General features: G+C 39.9%; 1 protein-coding gene across 5 annotated transcripts; it reads right to left on the bottom strand.

The window, feature by feature from the left end:
* Positions 1–94: 94 nt before the first annotated feature.
* On the bottom strand, positions 95–22,475 carry LOC111022642 (histone-lysine N-methyltransferase, H3 lysine-9 specific SUVH6). 5 transcript variants are annotated; one of them, XR_002602995.2, is made up of 4 exons: positions 22,167–22,475; positions 17,210–20,145; positions 7,992–8,179; positions 95–889 (listed from the first exon to the last, which is right to left on the bottom strand). XR_002602995.2 is itself a non-coding variant. In XM_088119279.1 (3 exons), the coding sequence occupies exon 2, from the start codon at positions 20,116–20,118 to the stop codon at positions 17,257–17,259; it is 2,862 nt and encodes a 953-aa protein (XP_087975405.1). In that variant the 5' UTR covers positions 20,119–20,145; positions 22,167–22,475; the 3' UTR covers positions 95–524; positions 17,210–17,256. The 5 variants fall into 5 exon arrangements, 2 of the variants coding, with proteins under 2 accessions (XP_087975405.1, XP_022155516.1); XR_002602994.2 differs by having other exon boundaries at positions 7,992–8,168; XR_002602996.2 differs by having other exon boundaries at positions 7,992–8,151.
* Positions 22,476–23,355: the final 880 nt, after the last annotated feature.

The raw sequence follows: 23,355 nt of genomic DNA, 5'->3' as shown, positions 1-23,355 counted from the left end.
GTATATAAACATGTCGAGCTATATATCTTCACCAAAATAAAACAGTGAAACAGATTACCAGGATGTTTAACTGTCACAATTTGCACCAGAAAAGTTACAAAGAAAAAGAACCTCATCAACATTCCCATTCCCACTTTCAATTTCTCTTAAAAATGCCAAAATATCTACATGATCAAGCTCAAAATCCTTACCAAAATTTCCAGTGTACAAAAAAAACACCTCATAATTTGCAACTTGAAAATTGTTACATGGCAATGAAAACCTGTGTAATTTTGACACTAAAACACCACATATGAGGCAGACACATCCTCAAGCAAACCAGAGCAGCGAGCACTGCTCTCTCATTCCATCACAGCATATGCCTCTTGTGTCAGTCAAGCAACGCCTTCATTTCAGTATGCATTGCCTCTGAAAGTACTTGAGGGCACTGGGCAGCAAAGTGCTTGAATTTGCTCAATTTTTGCTGCAACTTCCCTAGCAAGTTGGCAACTCTTGCCACAAGACATCTCGACATGAAGCCACAGCTACTCAGAATAAAAAGCAGGATGTCCAATAATTACCTTTTTTTTTAACAAAAAACAAACTTTTCATGATAGATGAAAAGGAAGAGTCATGGGAGATGATATTACACGTCATGGGAGATGATATTACACATCCCCATCATATGCAGGTACCTATTGCAAGTTCGGTTTTTCTCAAAGGCATATTTCCTGATGTAATCACCAGCATGGAGTATGATGAAAATACCAGAAACAATGAGCAGTTACCATATGGTCACATGCTACATATATTCTCCAGATGCCATATGCTTAAGGGGTTAACATTCATCTTTGTTTGTTTGCATTCCCGGAGTTTTGGAGGAAAATTTATGTCATATAAGATGGACCACCTACGGAATTTACAAGTGGGAGGTGAGTATAAGCAGAAAAGATCACATGGTGGATCATTGATATAAAAAAGGAAAAAAAAAAATTGAACAAAGAAACAAACTTTATTATAAAAAGGAACAAGACTCGTTGAAAGATACTGATAGAACTCTGCTTCTATTGTTTATATAAGAGAGACAGATTACAATATCAAGGGAGATTTAGAGAGCTCCCGTACCTCTCCTTCCTATCCTTCTATGGACTCAAGTGCAAAAAGATAATCCCTCCCGCGAGGAGCAGAAAAGTACATATACTACCCTCAAGGAATAATCCAGAAATTCCCTCCTCTAACTAACTTTAGACCCCTCCGCCACGTATAATATTTTCCTCCCTGGCCCACAAGAGAACGGTTTCCACTTACTCTCTCACCCTCCCCTTCCTCCTCACATATACCTTTGTGATGGGAGGTCCATCATTACCCGCCCGCCAAAAAGACACCTTGTCCTCGAGGTGAAAATCCGGAAATTGAGCTTGAATAGTGGCAGTGGGTTCCCACGTTGCGTCGACTGCCGTGCCTCCCTCCCAACGAACCAAAACATCGAGCTCTGTAGGTTGGTCAAGTTGTGCCCGCACCCCGAGGACTTCAACTGGTTGAGCTTGCACCAACCCATTCGTCCTCAATGCTGGTGGTAACGGAACCACAGTAAAGGTAGGGCCAATCGCCTTTCGTAGTTGGGACACATGAAAAACTGGGTGGATAGAGGTAGACTCCGGTAAGGCGAGTTTATATGCCACGGATCCAATGCGTTCAAGTACACGAAATGGTCCCACGAATCGGGGTGCTAGCTTGGCAATAGATTGAGGGTACAAACTGCTTTGGTGGTAGAGGCATAACTTCAAGTAAACCCATGCGCCGACCTCAAATTCGACTTCCCTTCGCTTGCCATTCGCTTGTGCACTCATCCGCTATTGGGCAGCCAATAGGTGGGACTTAAGGTCGCGTAACATAGCATCTCTTTCTTGTAATTGTTGGTCCACCGAGGATACTGGGGACATGCCGGATTCATAAGACAGAATTGGTGGAGGGGGTCTTCCATACACAGCCTCAGTAGTTTTAGTAGCAGTGTGAAAAGAAGTGTTGTAGCTAAACTCCGCCCATGCTAACCATTTTCCCCATTTGGAAGGTGTGTGCATTGTAAAACACCGCAAATAAGCCTCCAAACACCGATTAACCACCTCGGTTTGGCCATCCGTCTAGGGGTGATAAGCTGTGCTACGGCGTAAAGAAGTACCCAAGCAACGAAACAGTTCCTCCCAAAACAAGCTAGTGAAGACCTTATCTCGATCCGACACGATGCTGCGGGGAAGGCCGTGTAATAGGACCACTTCTTTAATGAAAATATGAGCAACGAAAATAGTAGTAAATGGGTGTTTGAGGGGTAAAAAATGAGCATACTTAGTCAAGCGGTCCACAACTACTAAAATGGCGTTATACCCATCGGATTTTGGCAACCCCTCCACGAAATCCATGGAGATATCCTCCCAAATCTGATTCGAAATAGGCAAAGGTTGTAAGAGGCCGGCGGGTGCCAAGGATAAGTACTTGGCTTGTTGGCACACAGTACAATCAGCACAAAAACGCTTCACCTGGTTCCGCATTCCACGCCAATATACCTCGCGACTGATGCGATGCATAGTCTTAAGAAAGCCCAAATGTCCCCCAGTTGGAGAGCGATGAAACTCCTGTAATAAAAGTGGGATAAAAAGGGATTTGTGAGAGAGGACTAAGTAGTACAGAGTACCTTGGTGTGGGTGAAGCCAGCCTCTGTTGGTTGTCCAGACTGAAGGGAGCTCATTATCTTGGTCAATTGCTCATCCTCTAGAATTTCCTGAGTGAATACCGTGGTGTTAAGACCGCCCACCATTGAGAGGGCGTTAAAGTGGACGAGATCCGGCCGTCGGGACAGGGCATCGGCGGCTTTGTTCTCCAACCCCGGCCTATACTCAATATCAAAGTTGTACCCGAACAATTTGGTGATCCATCTTTGATACTCCCCCGGAATTACCCGTCGGTCAAGGAGGAATTTGAGAGCTTTCAGATCGGTTCGTACGATGAACTTCCGGCCTAACAAGTACGCGCGCCATTTTTGGATGGCCAAGACAATCGCCATCAGCTCGCGTTCATAAATGGCCTTATGCCGATGGGACGCGGGTAAGGCATGACTATAATAAGCAATGGGTCTCTTGTCTTGCATCAACACTGTCCTAAGTCCGATACCGAAAGCATCCGTTTCTACAACAAATGGCTTGGAAAAATCGGGTAACCCAAGAATGGGGATGTCAGTCATGAATTTCTTGAGGGTGTTGAAAGCTACTGTAGCCTCCTCACTCCAATGGAAATTGTCCTTTTTGAGTAGCTGAGTCAACGGGAAAACAATGGTGCCATAATTCCGGACGAATTTCCGATAATAACTAGTGAAACCGAGGAACCCCTGGAGTTCCTCGATATTGCAAGGGAGAGGCCAATCCACCATGGCGGCAATTTTGGAAGGATCTGCAGCCACTCCTCCTTTAGACACAATGTGCCCCAGGTACTCAATTTGGGGTAGCCCAAATAAACACTTCTTTTGGTTGGCAACCAATTTGTGATCAGAGAGAATTTGGAGCAACAGCCGAAGATGTTTGACATGTTCCTGTATAGAACAGCTGTACACTAAAATGTCATAAAAAAAGACCAAAGTGAACTTACGTAAATATGGCCGGAGGATGTCGTTCATTAAAGATTGAAACGTGGACGGGGCGTTCCACAACCCGAATGGCATCACAAGGAATTCGTAGTGTCCATCGTGTGCTCGAAATGCCGTTTGGACGTCGGAAGGTTGTACCCCTATCTGATGGTAACCCGACTTTAGGTCAATCTTTGAAAAGATTGTAGCCCCACAAAGTTCATCCAGTAATTCCTCCACCACGGGAATAGGAAATTGGTCCGGCACAGTCACCCGATTCAATGCGCGATAGTCAACACAAAAACGCCAACTTCCATCTTTTTTTAACAAGAAGAACGGGGCTAGAAAAAGCACTGGAACTAGGTTGAATTATCCCTGCCAACAGCATTTCTTGTACCAAACGCTCAATCTCATCCTTCTGGAACTGGGGGTAGCGGTAAGGTCGCACGTTTACCGGCCTGGCAACGGGCGTTAGTTCAATCGCGTGCTCATTACCCCGAATTGGCGGTAATCCTTCCAGAGGTTGAAATACATGGTTGAATTCTTCTAATACCAACTGTACCTCCCAAGGGGTCATTGTTGTCTTAGCCAGCTCCAATTGAGAAGCCCGTAATTCCACAATAACTTCGTGTTTCTCCCGTTGTATGACTCGTAACATAGCCTTCAACGAAACTTGCGTCTTTTGTAAGCTTGTTCATTCACTACAAACGACATCGTTAGTTTTTCCCAATTAATCAAAACGTCACCCAATGTGGACAGCCATTGCACGCCCAATATAACATCTGCACTGCCCAACGGAATGGGTAGAAATTCATGGATTAAGCTTATGCCCGAAAGCACCAACTCTATCGCCTTACACACACCCGAATGGGTCACCTCCATTCCTATCCCCAAAACGATTCTATAGCCTTTGGTTTCACTTACCGGAAGACGGAATTCCCGCACAACAGCATCGGAAATAAAATTATGAGAGGCGCCACTGTCGATTAAAACCACCACCTCCCATCCGGCTACCCGTCCCCAAATTTTGATGGTTTTCGTTTTTGGTGAAGTTAAACCAGCGAGAGAATTTAGCGACAACATTGCACACTCCACCTCTTCCTTACCGATATCTTCTCCGATGGAATCTACTGCATCGTGAAAATCTTCCACGTCTATTTCGGTTCTTGAACCACAAGAACTTGCAATTCTTTTTTCCTTGCAGCAGTGTCCCGGTGCGAATTTCTCATCACAGCGGTAGCAAAGGCCCTTCTCTCGTCGTGCCTTTAGTTCCGTATCCGAAAGTCGGCGGAATTGCCCCACCCCTGATGACACGTTCCCCCCTTTGTTCGCCAACTCATTGTTGCATGTCGGTTGTGAACGATTGGAACTAATAGAAACAGTTCGGGCCGATCCAAAAGATGACCCAGTTGTTTCAACTACCCACCCCTATGCCACTGCCTGAGCCTCCTTTTCCCCCTGAAGTTGTTTGATTTGAGTGGGCCTCTGTAATCTGTGCCCCATTTTTGTCCTCAATTAGTTGGGCCATAATCATAAGTTCTTTAAGCCCATTGGGCTTCATCACCCTCACCTCTCTTCGTATCTCCTCCTTTAAGCCGTTGATGAACAAGCTTTCTAGTACGAACGCAGGTGTGCCGTTGACGGGGCCGCCAGATTCCTCAAATCGCCGGCGGTATCCCTCACCGTCGTCTCCTGCTTTACCGCCATAAACCGGTCGCACAGAGTCCCTTCCAAGGTTGGTCGGAAACACTGCAGTAACAATAGCCGAAACTCCTCCCAAGTCTGTATCGGGTTCTCCTTCTCCTCCCACTGATGCCATGCCAAAGCCTTACCGTCCAAACAGAGCACCGCCACCTCCAATTTCTCGTCATCAGTCAATCGATTAATCCGAAAATATCGAGCCACACGATGTAGCCACCTATCGGGATTTTCCCCTTCAAAAATAGGTACCTCCAATTTGCGTAATCAAAGATCGAATACCGAGGCTAACGCGTTCGTGAGCTGATTCGACCCATCACTTGAAGTCACCATACTCTGAGGCGTCTTCTCCCCCACATCGATTTTCTCCAGCCCTTTCCCTTTGTCGTCCTTAGTCTTCTCTTCCATTCCCATCCTCTGTGATACCGTCGTCATCCACAGGCGCATCTCATCCTTAAACAATGCCATTTCCTTCTTCCACGATTCCCTACTATCTTCTATGGCCAAAACCACCCCTGAGATTTGTTGTTCCACTGCTTCAACTCGAGACTCCATTCTCGTAGTGACCATGCCCAGCAATCGCTGCTCTGATACCAAAATGATAAAACTCTGCTTCTATTATTTATATAAGAGAGACAGATTACAATATCAAGGGAGATTTAGAGAGCTCCCGTACCTCTCCTTCCTATCCTTCTATGGACTCAAGTGCAAAAAGATAATCCCTCCCTCAAGAAGCAGAAAAGTACATATACCACCCTCAGGGAATAATCCAGAAATTCCCTCCTCTAACTACCTTTAGACCCCTCTGCCATGTATAATATTTTCCTCCCTGGCCCACAAGAGAACAGTTTCCACTTACTTTCTCACCCTCCCCTTCCTCCTCACATATACCTTTGTGATGGGAGGTCCATCAGATACAAACTCCCAAAGGAGTGAGAGAGAAATAAAAAGAAACAAACTCCCCAAAGAGTTAGAAGTAAAAAGATACCACTAAAATCAGATCAAGAACTAAACGAGAGCTCTAAAGGCCACCAGATTACAGAGAGCACCAAAAGGATGCTTTAAATTTAGCTAGACTGAAACACCTCTGACAACTTGCTTTCCTTCAAAGATTCTCTTAAACAATGTTCTAAAAGGTGTTCTCTGAGTTTTTACCACTTCTTTTCCATGAAAGTTGGCACCATATCCTATGCAATTACTTGATTATGCACTGAGGTTCCATCACAATTATCACTTGTCTCAAAACAAGAAAATTTTCACTTGTCCCAAAAGAAACTATAAGCAGACTTAACTGCTAATCTGCTAGCCATTCACCAGTATTTCCTCTTCAGCTTCTGTTTTTGGGTTTTTCAGTGATGTGTACTTTCTATCTTTGAAGATACGAAGACCCGATAGAAGTCAAGCCCAGTCTAAAAAGAATGGTCTTGATCTAATTCTTTCTTAGCATTATTGTAAACCATTTGATCCCTTTTCTCTGGCTGACGTGATAAGGAGAGATGGATCCCAACTCGAAAATGTCACTTTGGTTTTTACTTTGGCGTTAGGTAGGGGTGTTCACAGGTTGGGTTGGGTCGGGTTAGGAGGGGTTTTAGAACCAACCCGAATTTACGGGTTGGCCATATATAGGAATCGTCGGGTTCGAATTGGATGGTCAACCCAACCCAATATCTTCGGGTTACATCGGGTTGTGTTTTTTCCCTTTAATTATCACGGTGGCGACTGAGAATTAGAATTAAAACTAAATGGACGGCTGAGATTAAGATACAAAATGGAATAAGATAATATGAAAACTTTAAATGAAAAGCTAGGATTAAGACGGTTAACATTGAAGATAAAGATATAATTATATATATATAATTAAAAAAATACACATATATGCATAAATTCGGATTGGGTTAGGTAGACCCGATTTTTTAAAGGTTTAACCTGAGACCCGACCTAACCTGATCGGGTTGGGAAAATCACAACCCAACCCAACCCAACCCGATGCTTCATCTAACCCAACTCATCCTTTACGGTTTGGGTTGGGTTCGTCGGGTTGTCAGGTTTTTTGAACACCCCTAGCGTTAGGTTTAGTGGTGTTGCTTTCGCAATTTCTAGTTTGTGGTTTAGGTCATTTGTTCTATTCTCTTGCATCTTCGTTTGTTCTTTGTTGTGTTTTTTTTTTCCACTCCCTTTGGGAGTTTGTATCCTGAACATTTCTCTTCATTTTCATATTATCAAAGAAAAGTTTGATTCACATTAAAAAAACAGGAAATTGAATTTCCTGCTCTGCTCCAAATACTGATTTTTCAAAGCTTAATTGCAATGCATAATGAATATCAAGATTATGATTTCTTTCCGCTCCTCTTTTTTAAAATGATGCCTCCAGTACCATCTCTTTCTCCAAAAAAATCCAACTGATCAGCCAAAGAATGAAAATTTCAAAGGTATCAATCCTTGGGAAACCGCTGATCATTACGCCAAATTCTCCCTACTACCTCGCCGAATTGATCATATAAAGAACTTTTTTCGTCATCTGATAAAACCTTACAATTGCAACACCGAATAGCAACCCTTGAACCACTCAAACTTCCATAAAAAAAAGACCAGCTTCTTTAAAACTTCAACTTTAGACTTTGCTGCAAGATCTATGAAACTACAAGAAGAAGAAAGGAACGACGAACCAACCCCAGAATGAGAAAAATGGTAGAACACTTACAAATCTTTGCCTTGGCAACACCTACGGTCTGCCTTCAGATGATAAAAGCCCAAGCAGAGAAGAGGCCATGTCAATCTTCCATATTTCACGGCTGTAGAGATAACTCTTGCCCCATTCAAAATTCTCCTTCATAGTTCTATTTTCATTGTCTATTTGATACCTAAAAAATGTTGATACCTGAAAAATGTCTATTTTCAATTTGACAACATGACAAACACAAATGTTGATGGAAATTTCAGACATGAAAAAGATCTCCAATCGTAAAAATGCTAAAAAGTTACAAACCGTTAATTCCTAGATTCTTTCTTATCACTACAAATTCATTGTCCCTACCTAACTATATTGTACTGCTCTTTAGAGCATCATTGCTAGAGAGAATTAAGAGTAATGATTTTAGTGTGAGCAGAGTCTAGATGACTACTAGACTCGAGTTGTGTAAAAAGGCATGGTGGCATGGTATAGCTAGCAACCTTTCCAAGCAAGTCTTTGGGATCTCCAATATACTAGCTTTGTCCAAAATGTTCGGTATAAATTTGGCAAGGATCTATAATGTTTAAGAGCTAGACCCAAAAAAAGATGCAAAATTGCATTTAACATCAATCTCTAAGAAAATAAAAAACAGCTAGATTTGACGATTTTCTGACATGATGTTTTTAAGTATGATACAATTCCTTAGATCTAGATGAGGTATTACATTTTTTTGGGATAAGAAATAGAGATGTATTAATCACAAAAAAGAAGATACGGCCTAGGGGCAAAGGGTGGAGGATCACCATATCCCGAGCACTAAGTAATAAGAGCTTTCCAATCACTTATAATCATAGTGAGACTATAGTTACAAAAGAATTTCTTGCGGTGATGCACACTTGCACTAGAGTTTCTTGAAGACAGTCAAATCTACCTCTTATTAATGATGATGGAGCCTATTTATAGAGGCTGCCTCCCACGGTAAAGACAAGTTACTGTATAGTAACTACTAAACTAACTAAACAGAAGATACAACTCTAACAACCAAACGGCAAGACTTAAAATAACCGCTAGCTACTACATCAAGGGGACTGTGCACGTATGTGTGACTTGAGCCTCCCCACCTTTCTTGATCCAAGACACCTTATATGGAGAAGGGTGAGGGGATAAAGGCAAATGCAAAGTTGTTACTAACTTACTTACTATGATATTCTCAAGACTAGCACTATCAATTATGATATTGCAAATCTTGCCATTGATAGTGCATTGGGTCTTGAAAAAAGCATGTTGTTGGTAGGCCACCTCTGTTTTAGGTGTCACCAGGACTCGTTGAAGAACACACAGGACACGGGTTCTCCTTCATCCGGTTCAGCATAGTCAACCTCATCTTCGGGATTCTCTCCACTGTCTTCTTGGATATCTTCCTCTTCGACCAAGGAGATAGCCTTTAGTTGGGGGCATACATTAGAAAGATGTTTGGTTTGTCCACAACGAAAGTATTTACCCAATGTTGGTTGGCTATAAGTATTGTTAGTTCTTTTCCCCGCAATATTGTGACAATATTGTGACAGTATCTAGTTCTGGTTGTCTACCTTTAGATGTGGTGGAGGAATTGATTTGGGAAGATAGGTGATCACTGGAGGGAAGTATTCTTCTTAGACGTGCCTCCTTGATCCCAAGTGTTCCTTCTTAAATACTGCTTCTTGTAACGATTACTCACTTGTTCTTCAATGGTAGTCATCATGGAGAAAACTTCGTTAATATATCCAATAGGTTCTAATGTGATTTGTTCCTTAATGTAGCGTGCCACTAGGTATTATTGACTCCCAGCCAAATTCGTGCGCGCCCCAAGGTGATGGAACTGCTCGATATAATCTGCTATAGATCTCGAGCCCTGTTTACAACTTTGATATTGGTTGTACAAGATTTGTTCAAAATTAACCGGTAGGAAATGTCCCCTCATTAGTTTTTTCATCTGTTCCCAACTGCAAATAGGGTGTTTTCCACCTCTATCAGTTAATTTCTAGTTGATCCCACCACGCCGAAGCTCCATCTTTTAACTTCAAAGCGACTAACCGAACTTTTTTATGCTCAGGAGTGCCCATATAGCTAAAAAAAATTCTAGATTTCTTACCCAATCCAAGAAACCTTCAATTTCCATTTTCCCATTAAAACTGGGAAGATCTATTTTCATCTTATAGTCACCAGTTTCTTGTTGTCGATTAGGATGAAAACATGTACCTGGTCGTCTTCTTTGAATGCTAATAGTTCTTCCTCCTCGTCGCTTGAGGAATCAATCAACAGCTCACTACGTCACTGAAATAAAGGGTTTCAATTGAATTCTTGGCAAAAAGGTTGCTGATTTTGGAGGTTTCTTGGTCCCAGATTGATTTCTTGGGCCTTTCTTGGTGGGGCTGTCTACCTTTCTTGTAGGTAGGTAGCTCTTTGATCCTCCATTCTAGTTTCTTGATCCAATCTTGCAGGGTGTTGAGGAGTGGTTCTAACCGGAGTTTGCTGCACACTCAAGGTTTCTAATTGCCCATGAATAATTTCCAGAATCTGTTTAATCTCACTCACATCCTTTTGAATGGCTTTAACGTCTCCTTCAACAGACAGCAAGCATACGGCTGTTGATCGTGGTGAGAGAACAGAAAATTGTTCCGTCTCTTTGTTGGCAAGAGAAGAGTCACTGGTGGAAGCTGGTTTCTTTCCCACCATTGAGTGCCCAGAAAATTGGGTACTCTGATACCAATTTGATGCATACTTGCACTAGAGTTTCTTGAAGAATAGTGAAATCTACCTCTTATTAGTGATGAAGGAGCCTAAGTATAGAGGCTGCCTCCAAATAAATTACACAGTAAAGACAAGTTACTATGTAGTAACTACTAAACCAACTAAACCGAAGATACAACTCTAACAACCAAACAGAAAGGCTTAAAATAACAGCTAGCTACTACATCATCATGTGGTTTGTGCACCACCACAAAGAAGTATATTGTACATTTTCACAAAAAGAATTCATCGAAGTTTGTTTTCCTTAAAAAAAGTATACTGTTCATTTCTTTTCAAATCATCCAAAAAAGAGCACGGCTGCCCAATTCCATAAGATATTTTCCTTTCTTCTAAGCACCACACCTCCAAAATTTTCTGCAATCAGATAATTGACTCTACTGGGAATACACATAGAAAAGCCTATAACCCCCTAAACATGGGCCCACACTTTCTAAACAAAATCGCAATGTACAAAAATATGGTCTAGAGACTCCTCATTGGAGAGACACAAGTTACAAATTGAGGGAGAGAGATCATTGAGGACATCTCTGTTGAAGCCTCTCAGGCATATTTAAGCTCCTGTAAAACAAGGTCCAAATAAAGAATTTAACCTTCTTCGAAACCTTAAATTCCAAATGTGATTGACCACCGGGGCTTTCAACCTAGCCAATGGGGAGGTAAGAAGGGAGAAAGCATACTTAACCATGGCAGAACCACTTTCCCATCAATCTATCTGTGCCTTGCCTTATGTATAAAAGATCCAACTTCTCTATAAATTGAGCCCATCTACTGATCTCTCAATCAAACAAATTTGTTCTGAAATAATATTCCAAGACTGAAAGTGATCTACCCAACAGTCCGCAATAAGACAGTCCTTTATAGGGATACTGTACACATCTGGAAAAAGTCTAGCCAAAGGAGCAGTCTAGCCATGCATCTTCCAAAATCTGATTTTCCTCCCTTTCGATGCCTTAAACATGACAAAATTGAGGAAACCTTGCATGTCCGTGTCAATCTCTATCCACGGACGGACTCCCTCAACCAAAACGTTTAGTGGTTTATATGAGCCTCCACTCCAAATAAAATCCCTGAACAATTTTTCCATGGAGTCAATGACCTTTGCAGGAGCCTTCAAATAGATCATAGACACTAGTTTGATAGCTTCAGAAGCTGTTGGAGACTTGGAAGCGAGGAAAGAGTCGGGCTTTATTCTAAAGTTGGATTATGAAAAAGCTTATGATAAAGTTGATTGGACTTACCTCGATTAGGTTCTAGAGCAAAAAGTCTTTGGGAATAGATGGAGGGGTTGGATGAAAGGGTGTTTGCACACAATAAATTTCTCCATCCTCAATGGTAAACCTAGAGGTAAGATTATGGCTAAGAGAGGCCTTCGTCAAGGAGACCCGTTGTCTCCCTTTCTGTTTACTTTGATAGGTGATTCCTTCAGCCGTCTAGTTCATTATTGCAGCCAACGAAGGATTCTTAGAGGCTTTGAGGTAGGCCGCCAGAAAGTGGAGATTTCCCATTTATAGTATGCTGATGACACAATTATTTTTTGCCCAAATCAGCCTAATATACTTGACAATTGGTGGAGAATAATAGATATATTTCTTGAAGCCTAAGGTCTTTCTCTGAATCTTGGGAAAACAACTCTTATTGGGATAAATGTAGAAGAATGTCAACTGGAAGCTAAAGCGGCTGTCTTCGGGTGTAAGGTAGAAAGGCTTCCCTACTCCTACCTTGGCATTCCTTTAGGAGGTAATTACAAGAAAAAATCCTTCTGGGCTCCGATTATTGACAAAGTTAGAATAAAGATTCATGAGTGGAGAAACTTAACTCTTTCTAAAGGGGGTCGATTAACGCTTGCTCAATCGGTCATTACTAGCCTCCCCTTATATTTTTTTTATGTTCTAAAAGCTCCTGTGGGGGTTATAAAAGACCTTGAGCAGTTGACTAGGAACTTCTTTTGGAATGGCGGAGTTTCGAAAGGTTCGTGTAACCATCTAGTAAATTGGGGTAAGACGGGACTCCCCATGCTTTATGGTGGTCTTCGAATAGGAGCTCTTCAGCAAAAGAACAACAGTTTGCTTTTAAAATGGCTATGGAGGTTCACTCAAGAGCCTGAAGCCTTATAGAGAAAGGTTATAGTGAGCTTTTAAAATGGCTATGGAGGTTCACTCAAGAGCCTGAAGCCTTATAGAGAAAGGTTATAGTGAGCATCTATGGGGAGGAAGCTCATGGTTGGGCCACTCTTACTCCCAAAGGTAGAGTGAAAGGGAGACCGTGGTTCGATATAATGAAGAATTGTAGTTTTTTCTCTAAGTTCTTGGAGTTCAAAGCGAGAAGAGGGAATCGTATCAAGTTCTGGACAGACAAGTGGATAGGACAAAACACCCTCCAAAGCTCCTTTCCCAACTTGTTTAATATCTCCACAAAAAAGGGAGCTTCTATTGCTGATTGCTGGAATAATTCTGAGAACGATTGGGATCTTGGCTCCAGAAGAGGCCTCTTTGACTGGGAAATAGAAAATTGGATGGGTCTGATCCATGCCATCGACACAGTGGGCCTAGGGGAAGGGGAAGATCGGGTCGGCTGGTCTATTGGCAATGGTGGAAAGTTTTCTACTAGGTCTGCTTGTATGAAGATGGTGGAATGTACTCCCCCTTTGAAATCTTCTCTCATTCAAGCTATTTGGATGTTTGACTCTCCAAGAAAGGTCAAGGTGTTCCTGTGGTCCTTAGCACACAGAAGCTTGAACACTCATGAGAAGCTTCAAAAGAAATGCAGCAATTGAGTGCTCTCCCCCTCTGTTTGTTGTTTATGTATGGCCAACACTGAATCAATAGATCATATCTTCATTCACTGTACGTTTGCGGCTCGAGGGTGGCTCTTTATCATGGATCTCTTTGGGTTGTCTTTTTGTTTCCCTATTCAATAGATGTTTGGTTGGCCGAGGCCCTGCATGGCTGGACTCTGCCTAAAAAAGCTAGTTTTTGTAGAAATGTGCTTCGAGAGCTCTCCTTTGGCACCTTTGGTTGGAAAGGAACCTGCGGGTCTTCGAAGATAAGTCTTCTTCTTTTGAGATTTTTTTAACTACGATCTTTTCATGCTTATGTACAATTGGAAAGCGGTTGTTTAGTTCTTTTTGGTGGGGTTTCCTCTACCCCAACCCTTAGGTTGTTCCTTTTGCCACTTGTTAGCCATGGGGAGAGATATGGCATGCAGAAAAGTTTCCATTGTTAGTCATGGAGGAGAGCATGCTCTCTTAACCTTTCTCCTTTTTATTTTTGTTCATCTCTTCTCTTCTATCTGCTTCTATTCTTCTTCTCATTCTTTTGTGTTTTTTTCTTGTTTATTTTTATTCTTCTCCTCTATTCATTTTCTTCTTCAGACCTTTCTTCTTCTTTCAACTCATCCTCTTCGTCTATTTCGAGTTCGCCTTTTTTCTTTCTACCTTTCTTCTTCTTTCTACTCGTCCATAAGGGAGATACCAAAATGTCGTGAGTCAATCAACCATATAATCACAATTTCTTCAGCAACTAGGTATAAATTCCTCTGTAAGTGGGCTTCATGAATACGAATGACTCTTCCTCTTGCTTTCTAGTCGAAATTACAGGTGAAAATCCTGTTTTATGTTTTCTTTGAACATTAACGGTAGGCCATGTTGGTGAGAAGCGAAGGTCGGCTGAAAGAACGGTAGCAGGTGATGTGGTGTCAATGCTCACTGTGAAAGGCATTTCGCAAAACCCATTGTAACAAATAGAGCTCACCGTGAAATTGCCTGAAGGATCAATAGTCCATAAACGTTGTTACAATTGGTAGATAAAAATGGCCACTTGTTAGCCATGGGGAGAGATATGGCATGCAGAAAAGTTTCCATTGTTAGTCATGGAGGAGAGCATGCTCTCTTAACCTTTCTCCTTTTTATTTTTGTTCATCTCTTCTCTTCTATCTGCTTCTATTCTTCTTCTCATTCTTTTGTGTTTTTTTCTTGTTTATTTTTATTCTTCTCCTCTATTCATTTTCTTCTTCAGACCTTTCTTCTTCTTTCAACTCATCCTCTTCGTCTATTTCGAGTTCGCCTTTTTTCTTTCTACCTTTCTTCTTCTTTCTACTCGTCCATAAGGGAGATACCAAAATGTCGTGGGTAATAGAAAAGCTAGAAGTCGAAACGCCATGGGTAGTAGAAAAAGATGGCTGAATTGGAAGAGATTTCGTGGGTGGAGAAGCTTGAACGTGTCTCTCACATGTCTTGTACGTGTTGCTTGCGTATTTAAGCATGTCGAACACGTGTCGGAAGCGTGTCGGAGTCCGACACATGTCTGACACCGACACTCACTTCAAAATAGCGTGTTGCTACTTCCTAGCAGTCCACAATTAGTATGAAAAGGAAAGGTAAGAGGGGTCACCTTCCTAAGGCCCCTTGTAGCCCTTAACTTTCCTCTGGGTTTCCCATTAATAATGAATGACAGAGAAGTTGGCAGATGATATGCACCCTCTAATCCATCCCATCCAAATTTGACCAAAGTCCTTTGTTTCCAAAATACCATCAAGAAAATCTCAATCAACCTCATCAAAGTTTTCTCAATCAATTACTATGTTTCCAAAATACCATCAAAAAAATCTCAATCAACCTTATCAAAGCTTTTTCAATCAATTACTAGCTTTATAACCACGCCTTTTTCATTTTTCCTTTTACCATTCGTCAATAAGCTCATTTGCAATGAGGGAAGCATCTTTTTTCTTAACATGATACAAACTTTTCATTGATTAATGAAAGGAACAACTTGTTCAAAGGATACAATTTCAGAAAGGGAGAGAAAAGAAACATAAAAGACTGAGGAAAAACAAGAACCCAGAAGGGAAAATACAACCCAAATGAACAAGAATGATAATAGGCATAAAAGACAAAGGAAGATAAACTTGAGATGACTCCATTCCTGAAGCAGTCCAAAAAGCCAGCAAGTAAGACAACCTAAAAGAGAGCTTAAACACCATGAAAAGAACCAAAACTTCAAACTTTCAAAACAAACCTCCAACTTCAAAATCACCAAGAAGTTAAGACAAAAACAAATGGATCAAAAATCCTTTGTATATTTAAATAAAAGAATTAGGGACACAAAAACGCTTCAAAATCTTCAGCCAAAAAGAAATAAATGCTACTGTAGAAGACCCTATGAATTCTCAAACCTCGATTTCCACCAATGATAACTCTCCTTGAAATCAAAAACCCTCAGAACCTCCTTGAGAAATCAAAAACCCTAAAAAAAACCTTTAATAAATCTCTTTAGTTACAACCATCATGGTGTAGCCTAGTGGTCAATAAGGACCAACGTAAATAGCAAAAGGCTTAGAGGGAATGGGTTCAAACCATGATGGCCACTACCTAGGATTTAATATTCTACAAGTTACCTAGACAATCAAATGTAGCAGGGTCAGGCGGTTGTCCCATGAGATTAGTCGAGGTGCACGCAAGCTTGCCCGGACACTCACGAATATCGAAAAAAAAAGAATCTCTTTGGCTACTCCTCATTTTCCAACAATAAAGAATCATCTCTCAAATAACGACTAGCAATGAGGGAAGCATCTAGAATTTTACATTTACCTACCAGCAACAAAAGCAGATTGTTGGGTAGTGATCGTGTTTGGGCAACACTTAATCACCAACTGACCAAGCATCAACCCTCTTTGGAATCAAACAAATGTAAGTCTCATTGAGACTGAAGTTCATAATACCATTCTTTAAAAAATCTTTTTGGGTCATCCGTTTAAAGATGGAAAGGAAGTCCTATGGTTTCTATCAATAGGCTTCCTTTTGTATCCTTTGTTGTGAGAGAAACAACCACATCTTCAAGGATTCCCCCATTCCATTCCGCAGCTTAATAGACTCGACTCTTTTTTACTGTTTTGTACTGGCGTAAATGTTTTCATCCTTTCAAAGATTAAGCTTTACTACTCTTGTTTCTAGGTGGACATTTTTTTTGTAATCTACCTTAGGTGGCTGGGAGGGCCATCCTCCCCTTTTGTATATTTCATTACTAAAAAGAATAAGAGAAAGATCGTTCCTTAAGATTAGTTGAGATGCACATAAAGTTTATCCATATCCGACATACATTCCAGAGTTTTGAGACATTTCCAAATTCTAAAGAACTTCTAAAACAAAAAGGAACTATCTCTTTGCCCTCTTTATGGTGCAAGAACCTGGACATATCAAAATTCTTTCCAACAAGCTATATTACTGTACTCCTTCCAATTAATGAGAAAATTATGGGAGATCAAGTTAGAGTCGAGAAATGATGGGAAACCACAAAAAAATTGCCACAGATGACAGAACATATATAAGATCCAATTTAACAGCAATGGAGCCATGTCATTAGCATGACCACTACACTAAATTGAGTTATACAGGCATGCATGCATCTGTACCAAGACCACACAAAAAACAGAGAAATGAGGGAAAGATAAGTACGGAAACTTACTACAAGATGAAACATATAGCCTCCTGATTGAAACTTCTAGGTCCAACTCAATACATCCAACCAGTACATTCTGTGGAACCACAATGACATCTCTTCTTTTTAATGTTTCCATCAGAATCACGAACCTGATCCATCATATAATTGTAATGGTAAGACAGCTCTTGTAGAGGAGGAATATTCTCGGCCGCAAAGAACATAATATGCGGAATTCTCTTATCCTCATGATCATAAAGGACATTTTGGGCATAAAGATTGGGTGAACAACTGTGGTTGATAAATCTCCCAATATTACCATAATTTGCCGCATCAATGGTATAACTACCATCCTCCACAATATCACTAGCATTCGACTGTGCATCAGGCAAGAGGGTTGAAAGTCCATCCCAAAGAGAATTGTCACTGTAGTTATTCCCAATATCAAACAAATACTCATCATTACCAGTTCTTTGTTCTGCTTCCTTATCCTCGAGAAGCTCACCTATGTATTCACAAATAAAGCTTCCTGAGGGAATTGAATTTAGGGATCTCACACCCCATCCCCTAGATTTGGTTTTAAAAATTTCTAGTTGAAATTTGATACCATGCTGACTAACTCGATTATGACAAGAAGGAAGACACTTGCACGAAGGACCACACTCATAGACAAGAGACTTCGCTTCAACAATAGCCCCATTATGATTAAATGGAATCTCTCCTCCATTCAAGACGGCACAATAACATCTGTCAGAATCTGAGCACCCATTAGTACAATCACAACCCTTGAGAGGAATTGGGCAGCACCAATCAGGATATATCATTTTTGTGATGTAATTAAATGGCGGTGGCTTCTCATCATCTATGATGTTCACTGCACAAATACGAATTGATTCTTTCCCTTGAGAAATATCATCCACACAAAGACCTTCTCTTACTTTGAATTTTTTTGACTTCTTTAGTACGTTCCAAGCAAGTTCAGGTTGACCTGGAATTCGATACAATTGAAACTTGAAAATCAGCTTACCATGAGGACCCATATCTTGCCACCATTTCTCCACCAAATATAGCCCATCATAGACATATGTTCTTCCATCAGATGACTCAGAGCCGCGAATCACTCTAACAGGACTCTTGTCATCAAAACTATTCTTCAATGCAAGGTTTCCTCGTTCCAACTTTTGATCTTCAGGTTTCTTGTCTGAATTCATCACATTTCCTCCTTGGCCTGTGTAAATCAATACATCTGAGTTATCGAGGTTATTTGTGTATCCCCCAGATGCAACAATACTAGTAGCAATGATCTTTTGACCATGCTTCACATAATCTATGCCACCCTGAGTTTGGCGATGAAGTCCTATGATATTAAGTTCTATCCTATATCGGAATTCATCTCCAACTTCAACTCCAGGGACCGAACCTAGGATTTGTTTACCCACGTTAACATATTTCCCTTTGTCCTTGAGAATTTTTGCGGCTATAAAATCAATCCTCCTGGATGCATTTCCTTGGTCCTTTTTCCCTGCTTCTTCTTCCTGCAAGAGCTTCCTACATACCGCTTGAAAAAGTCGCAATGTCTCTCTTACTACAGTCCTAGTACCTTTAGAATCACTACCGTGATCATTTCCGTTTTCATTAGTTTGAGAAAATGGAATGAGACTCACATCAGTATTATAGGATCTATGATTCACATGAAAATCGATATTTTCATTGTCACTGGCACCTATATCCGTGCCACCCGTAATAACTAGCTGGCGCATTTCCCCATTACCAGCGTCCCTATTTACAATTGATTTCTTCTTTGAAGATTTTTTATGACACTCTTTTACATCTTCCTTTCTTAAAATAGATTCTGATTTCTCTGAAAGACCATGGTCACGTTTCTTCACTTTCCTTTCACTTGAACCACCTCCTAGGGAGGGCTTGTAGTTAGATTTCCCCTGCCTCCAAGGACAATTAGGTGCAGCCATAAGACCTTGCACGACAACCCTTTCAGATGCAAGGGCTTGCTCAAAAGGTTCAATTTCTAATATCTTCTGACGAGAGGGCATATCTGAAATTTTTTCTTTTGTAGTCGTATCTCCCGTGTAAACCACAATTTCCTTCCCCAGTTTTTCCTCCAAACCTTCTTTTGCTTCATTTAGTCTACTCTCAGAAATTAATTCGATATTGTGTTCTACTTTGTGAACATTATCTACCACATATTCTGCATCTTTACCCAAATTTGATGACTTACAATGAAGCCCGAAATTATCTCTATCTACAGCATAAATATTTTGAGAGGTAAGCATTGAGGAGCACACCTCCTTGGATAAAGGAGGGGCATTTTGTCCACAAAAGGGAGGGAAATCTCTAATAGCCGAAACTTTTCTTCTCGGAGGGTATCTTCTAACCACAGTCTTCTTCACGTCCTTGCCATTAGAAACAAATAAGAAGTAATCGGTTGGTGAGCATGGTCTCAAATTACTGGGCTCAACTGTCTCATCTTTTCTAGATGAAACAACCACTTCATGCAAATTCTTCAATGAATCGTCGTCTCCTACATTATTTATTATATTTTCAGTGGCTCCATCTCTGCCTTCCAAATTATCAATCAACAATGATTCAACATTCATCGTACTATGGCCATCCTTTAGACCAAAAATATTGGATTTTTTTGTAGTCAATTCTAATGTAGTATTTGTTTCAGGCATCTCCACGCTTCCCAACACACCATTATACCTTGAGTGAGAATTATCAATCGCATCGCCTGTCGCAACTTTTATGGGGATTGAGTTATTTTGTAGAACACTACGACCACAGCCAGGAGGGAAATCCCGAACAACAAAAACTTTACGTCTTCTATATTTGAGTAGACCTGGATGTGGAGAACAATGGCCATTTTCAATATTCAACCTTTGAGCCCCATCCGTTGAGTCGCTATATGTGAGTGACATGGTTGCTCTTGGAGATTTGGAAGAAACCTTGATCATAATAGAAAAAGTAATCAATAAAGAATATTATTTATAATTAAAAAAAAAAAAGGCATGACCAAAAACATAATGATTGTATATAGGAGCAACTACACAGGCACTATGGAAAGGAGAGAAGCCCAATAAAGTTAAGATATTTATCTAGGAACTCTGTCCATGAAGTTCCCAGCTAGAAAGATACAAAAGCATAGTCCAAACTAGTTACTCAACCCAAACTCATATGTTTTATGTAAAAAATTGAGAAGAAAGAACTTGACCATTTGCTATAACATTGTCCTTTTGGCTCATGGTGCTATAACCACTTGCTCAAGTGTTTGGGATGAACAGGATAGCAAAAAAGACACAATCTGATAGTGATACAACTATGACATGGCTGCAAACTAAAGAAGAAAGCAAAAATCTTAAGAACAAATGGGCTAAATGCTTGGTGATGAAAAATACAGTTGAAAAGAAACAATACGTGTTGGTGATGAGCGCGTTGAAAACGCTACATGGATCTTCTACTTTCCTAGCCAATTTGGGACATTATTCACATTTCCAACAAATCCTCCCCTTGAAGAACAAATGACCGCTGAGCTGCTCCTCAAATAGTCATTTGTTCGTCAACTCTCAACCACATTTAAAGCTTTCTCTTATCAAGTAACACACCGCATATACAATAAAACTCAGCCATGAATCACATTATAGGTTAACTACCATCGACCACTCTCCGTCACACCCTTAGCAATCCTACCTTCAGACCAAGTTAGTTCAACATCAAAGGATTCATCCACAATTTCCCATGACTATATCTTCAGGCTCGCCAATTTTGTATGTCACCCTCAAGATTTCGTCGATACAACTAATTTTGTGGCATGCATTTGATACCACTTGTTAAGAAAACTAACCTCCCTGTATCTTTACAATTGTACGATATTATTCATTTTGGGCCAAGCCAGCATTAATTTTCTTTTGATATAATCAGTAAGGTTTGATACCAATATAGATGTGTCCTTACTTATATAACATGGATCCTCCCCTCTCCTGATGGATGTGGGACATTGTTCACATTCGAACAATAGGGTTGTTTAATCATAAAGGAAAACTAGTTAGAAGTCTTCACTGCAGTAGAAATTCATTGTTTGTACTAGTATTTCTATGCATAGTTCCTGGAAAGGACTTCATTGGAAAGACAAAACAGAACAATCTAACAATAATACCACAGAGGAATCAAACAAAAGATCTCCAATCTAGGTTGATAACAAAGGAAGTGTAGTCACAAAAATAAACTTTGTGCAAGGCACTCCTTTTGTAATTAACTCAAATTAAAGTGCTTCTTCATAAGCTCCTTGATGAAGGATTATGCTTTCATATTTTGTACTTATCTTTTCACTACATCAATGAATAAAAGTTTCCTGTTCAAAAAAAAAGATATTCTATGAGTTCTCTTGGGACAAAAGGAATTTTGATGGATCTTGAGCCTGAGCAATACTACTCTTCTTCGGTAGGGAAGGTTAACACATAAAAGAAATTCAAGCTTATGGCAATGAGAGACAAAACATGGAATAAAATTGGATCTACAATACATTTTAATGTTTTTAAATGTAATACACTACATTATATCAAAAACTAACCACCATAATTGGCCCAATAACCAAAGAGCCTAATATAAGCAGTTCATGTAAGAGCTCAGTCCACGTGAGAGTTCAAGAGAGGATAACATAACACAATACTTAAAAATCAAAATTTAACCAAACAACTTCTAGACACCGAAAATTATAAATCTCTCCAAAATGAAACATTCTCCAACAAAGTCAGATGCCCCCATCAGTTCAATTCATCATTTTCAGTCGCATAGCAACATAGGAGACAGTGAAAACGGTCGCCATTGCCACAAAACGAAAGAAATTCTAAACTCAAACACCACTACTTTCTGGGCAGAAATTCAACCTTCAATCACAAGAACAGGGCTATAAAGTTAAAGTAGTAGCTACCCAGAAAAGGAAACAGAGATAATTATCTAATTTACACACCAGGAGGCATGAACAAGGAAACCCAGCAAACCAAAGAACGCCGCAGCAATGCCTGACTCCTCTGTTGGTGGGTAATTTGCAGGTTTTGCTCTTAACAGCAGGCCGATCCCATGGGGTCGCGAAGGTCGGATCGATCAAGAAGAAGTTGTGTTCCTCCCCGTAGTGTGCTAGGGTTTCATCTGACAGTGCCACCGTCCCTCTCTTCTTCCTTTTATCTCTCTCGGAGAGTCGCGAACCTGGCTCCGTTGCGAAGAAGTCGGATTCTTGATTTGCCCAGTGCGGGCGGCGATTTTATAGTTGGAAAAATAAAATAAAATACTATTTTTTCTTTTTCGCCGAATTTTGAGTTTCGTTTTCATTTAGGTTTTAAAATCTCTCTTTTTTATAAAATCAAAATTCTAGTTCTGGTTGAAACGAACCAAACCAACTTTATTATTAAATTGTATTAAAGAGTTTGCCATATAGAATTTGTGTTGAAAATGTTACAAATAATAATAAAATGGTTCCTAAAAATAATTAAAATTGTCACTTTTTTAAAATATAAATATAAAAAAAAATACGATTTGGAGTATAGGGAATAATGAACAAATTTTACATACATTTTGAAAATATAGTGAACAAAATTAATAAAATTTGAAATCACATCACCCTAATATTTATTTTATTTAAATCATAATTATTATGCATAATATATAACTAAATTTGTTCTTAAAAATCCTAACACGAAAACTCTTTAATCTAAAGTTATGAAATATTCTGACGAAAACTCTTTAATCTAAAGTTATGAAATATTTTAGGTCAGAAGACTTTTGTCTTTTGAAGAGACTATTTCTTGGTAATTTTGAAGTTATATTTCATACAAAGGTAAAATTTGCCAGACAAATACAAAATGGGAGAGATATTTAGGTCTTTTTTTTATAGTTTTCTTATTCATCACAACAAAATCTATTTTACATAAATTATTTAAAATATTTAGGATTTTTTTTAAAATACAGAACACTCGGGTTAATAAAGATGTTTGAACTTTTTCTAATTGTTTAATTGGATTATTTTATATCCAATATTGAATCAAAACGGAAAAAAAAAAAGACAAATAAAAAAGTTTACTGATAATTGTTCGAGTATTCCGAATATTTGATGTCGGATTAATGATTCTTTTTCTTTATAGAATACGAATAAAATATTTGTC

Source organism: Momordica charantia, assembly GCF_013281855.1.
Source record: "Momordica charantia cultivar OHB3-1 chromosome 10 unlocalized genomic scaffold, Mcharantia_2.0 BLBB01000010.1, whole genome shotgun sequence".
Classification (NCBI taxonomy): domain Eukaryota; kingdom Viridiplantae; phylum Streptophyta; class Magnoliopsida; order Cucurbitales; family Cucurbitaceae; genus Momordica; species Momordica charantia.
The sequence above is the reverse complement of the archived record's forward strand: the minus strand, read 5'-3'. Positions and strand labels throughout refer to the sequence as shown.

Coding starts and splice junctions, on each gene's coding strand:
- LOC111022642 (XM_088119279.1), bottom strand. CDS start 20,118: ATGTCACTCACATATAGCGACTCAACGGATGGGGCTCAAAGGTTGAAT.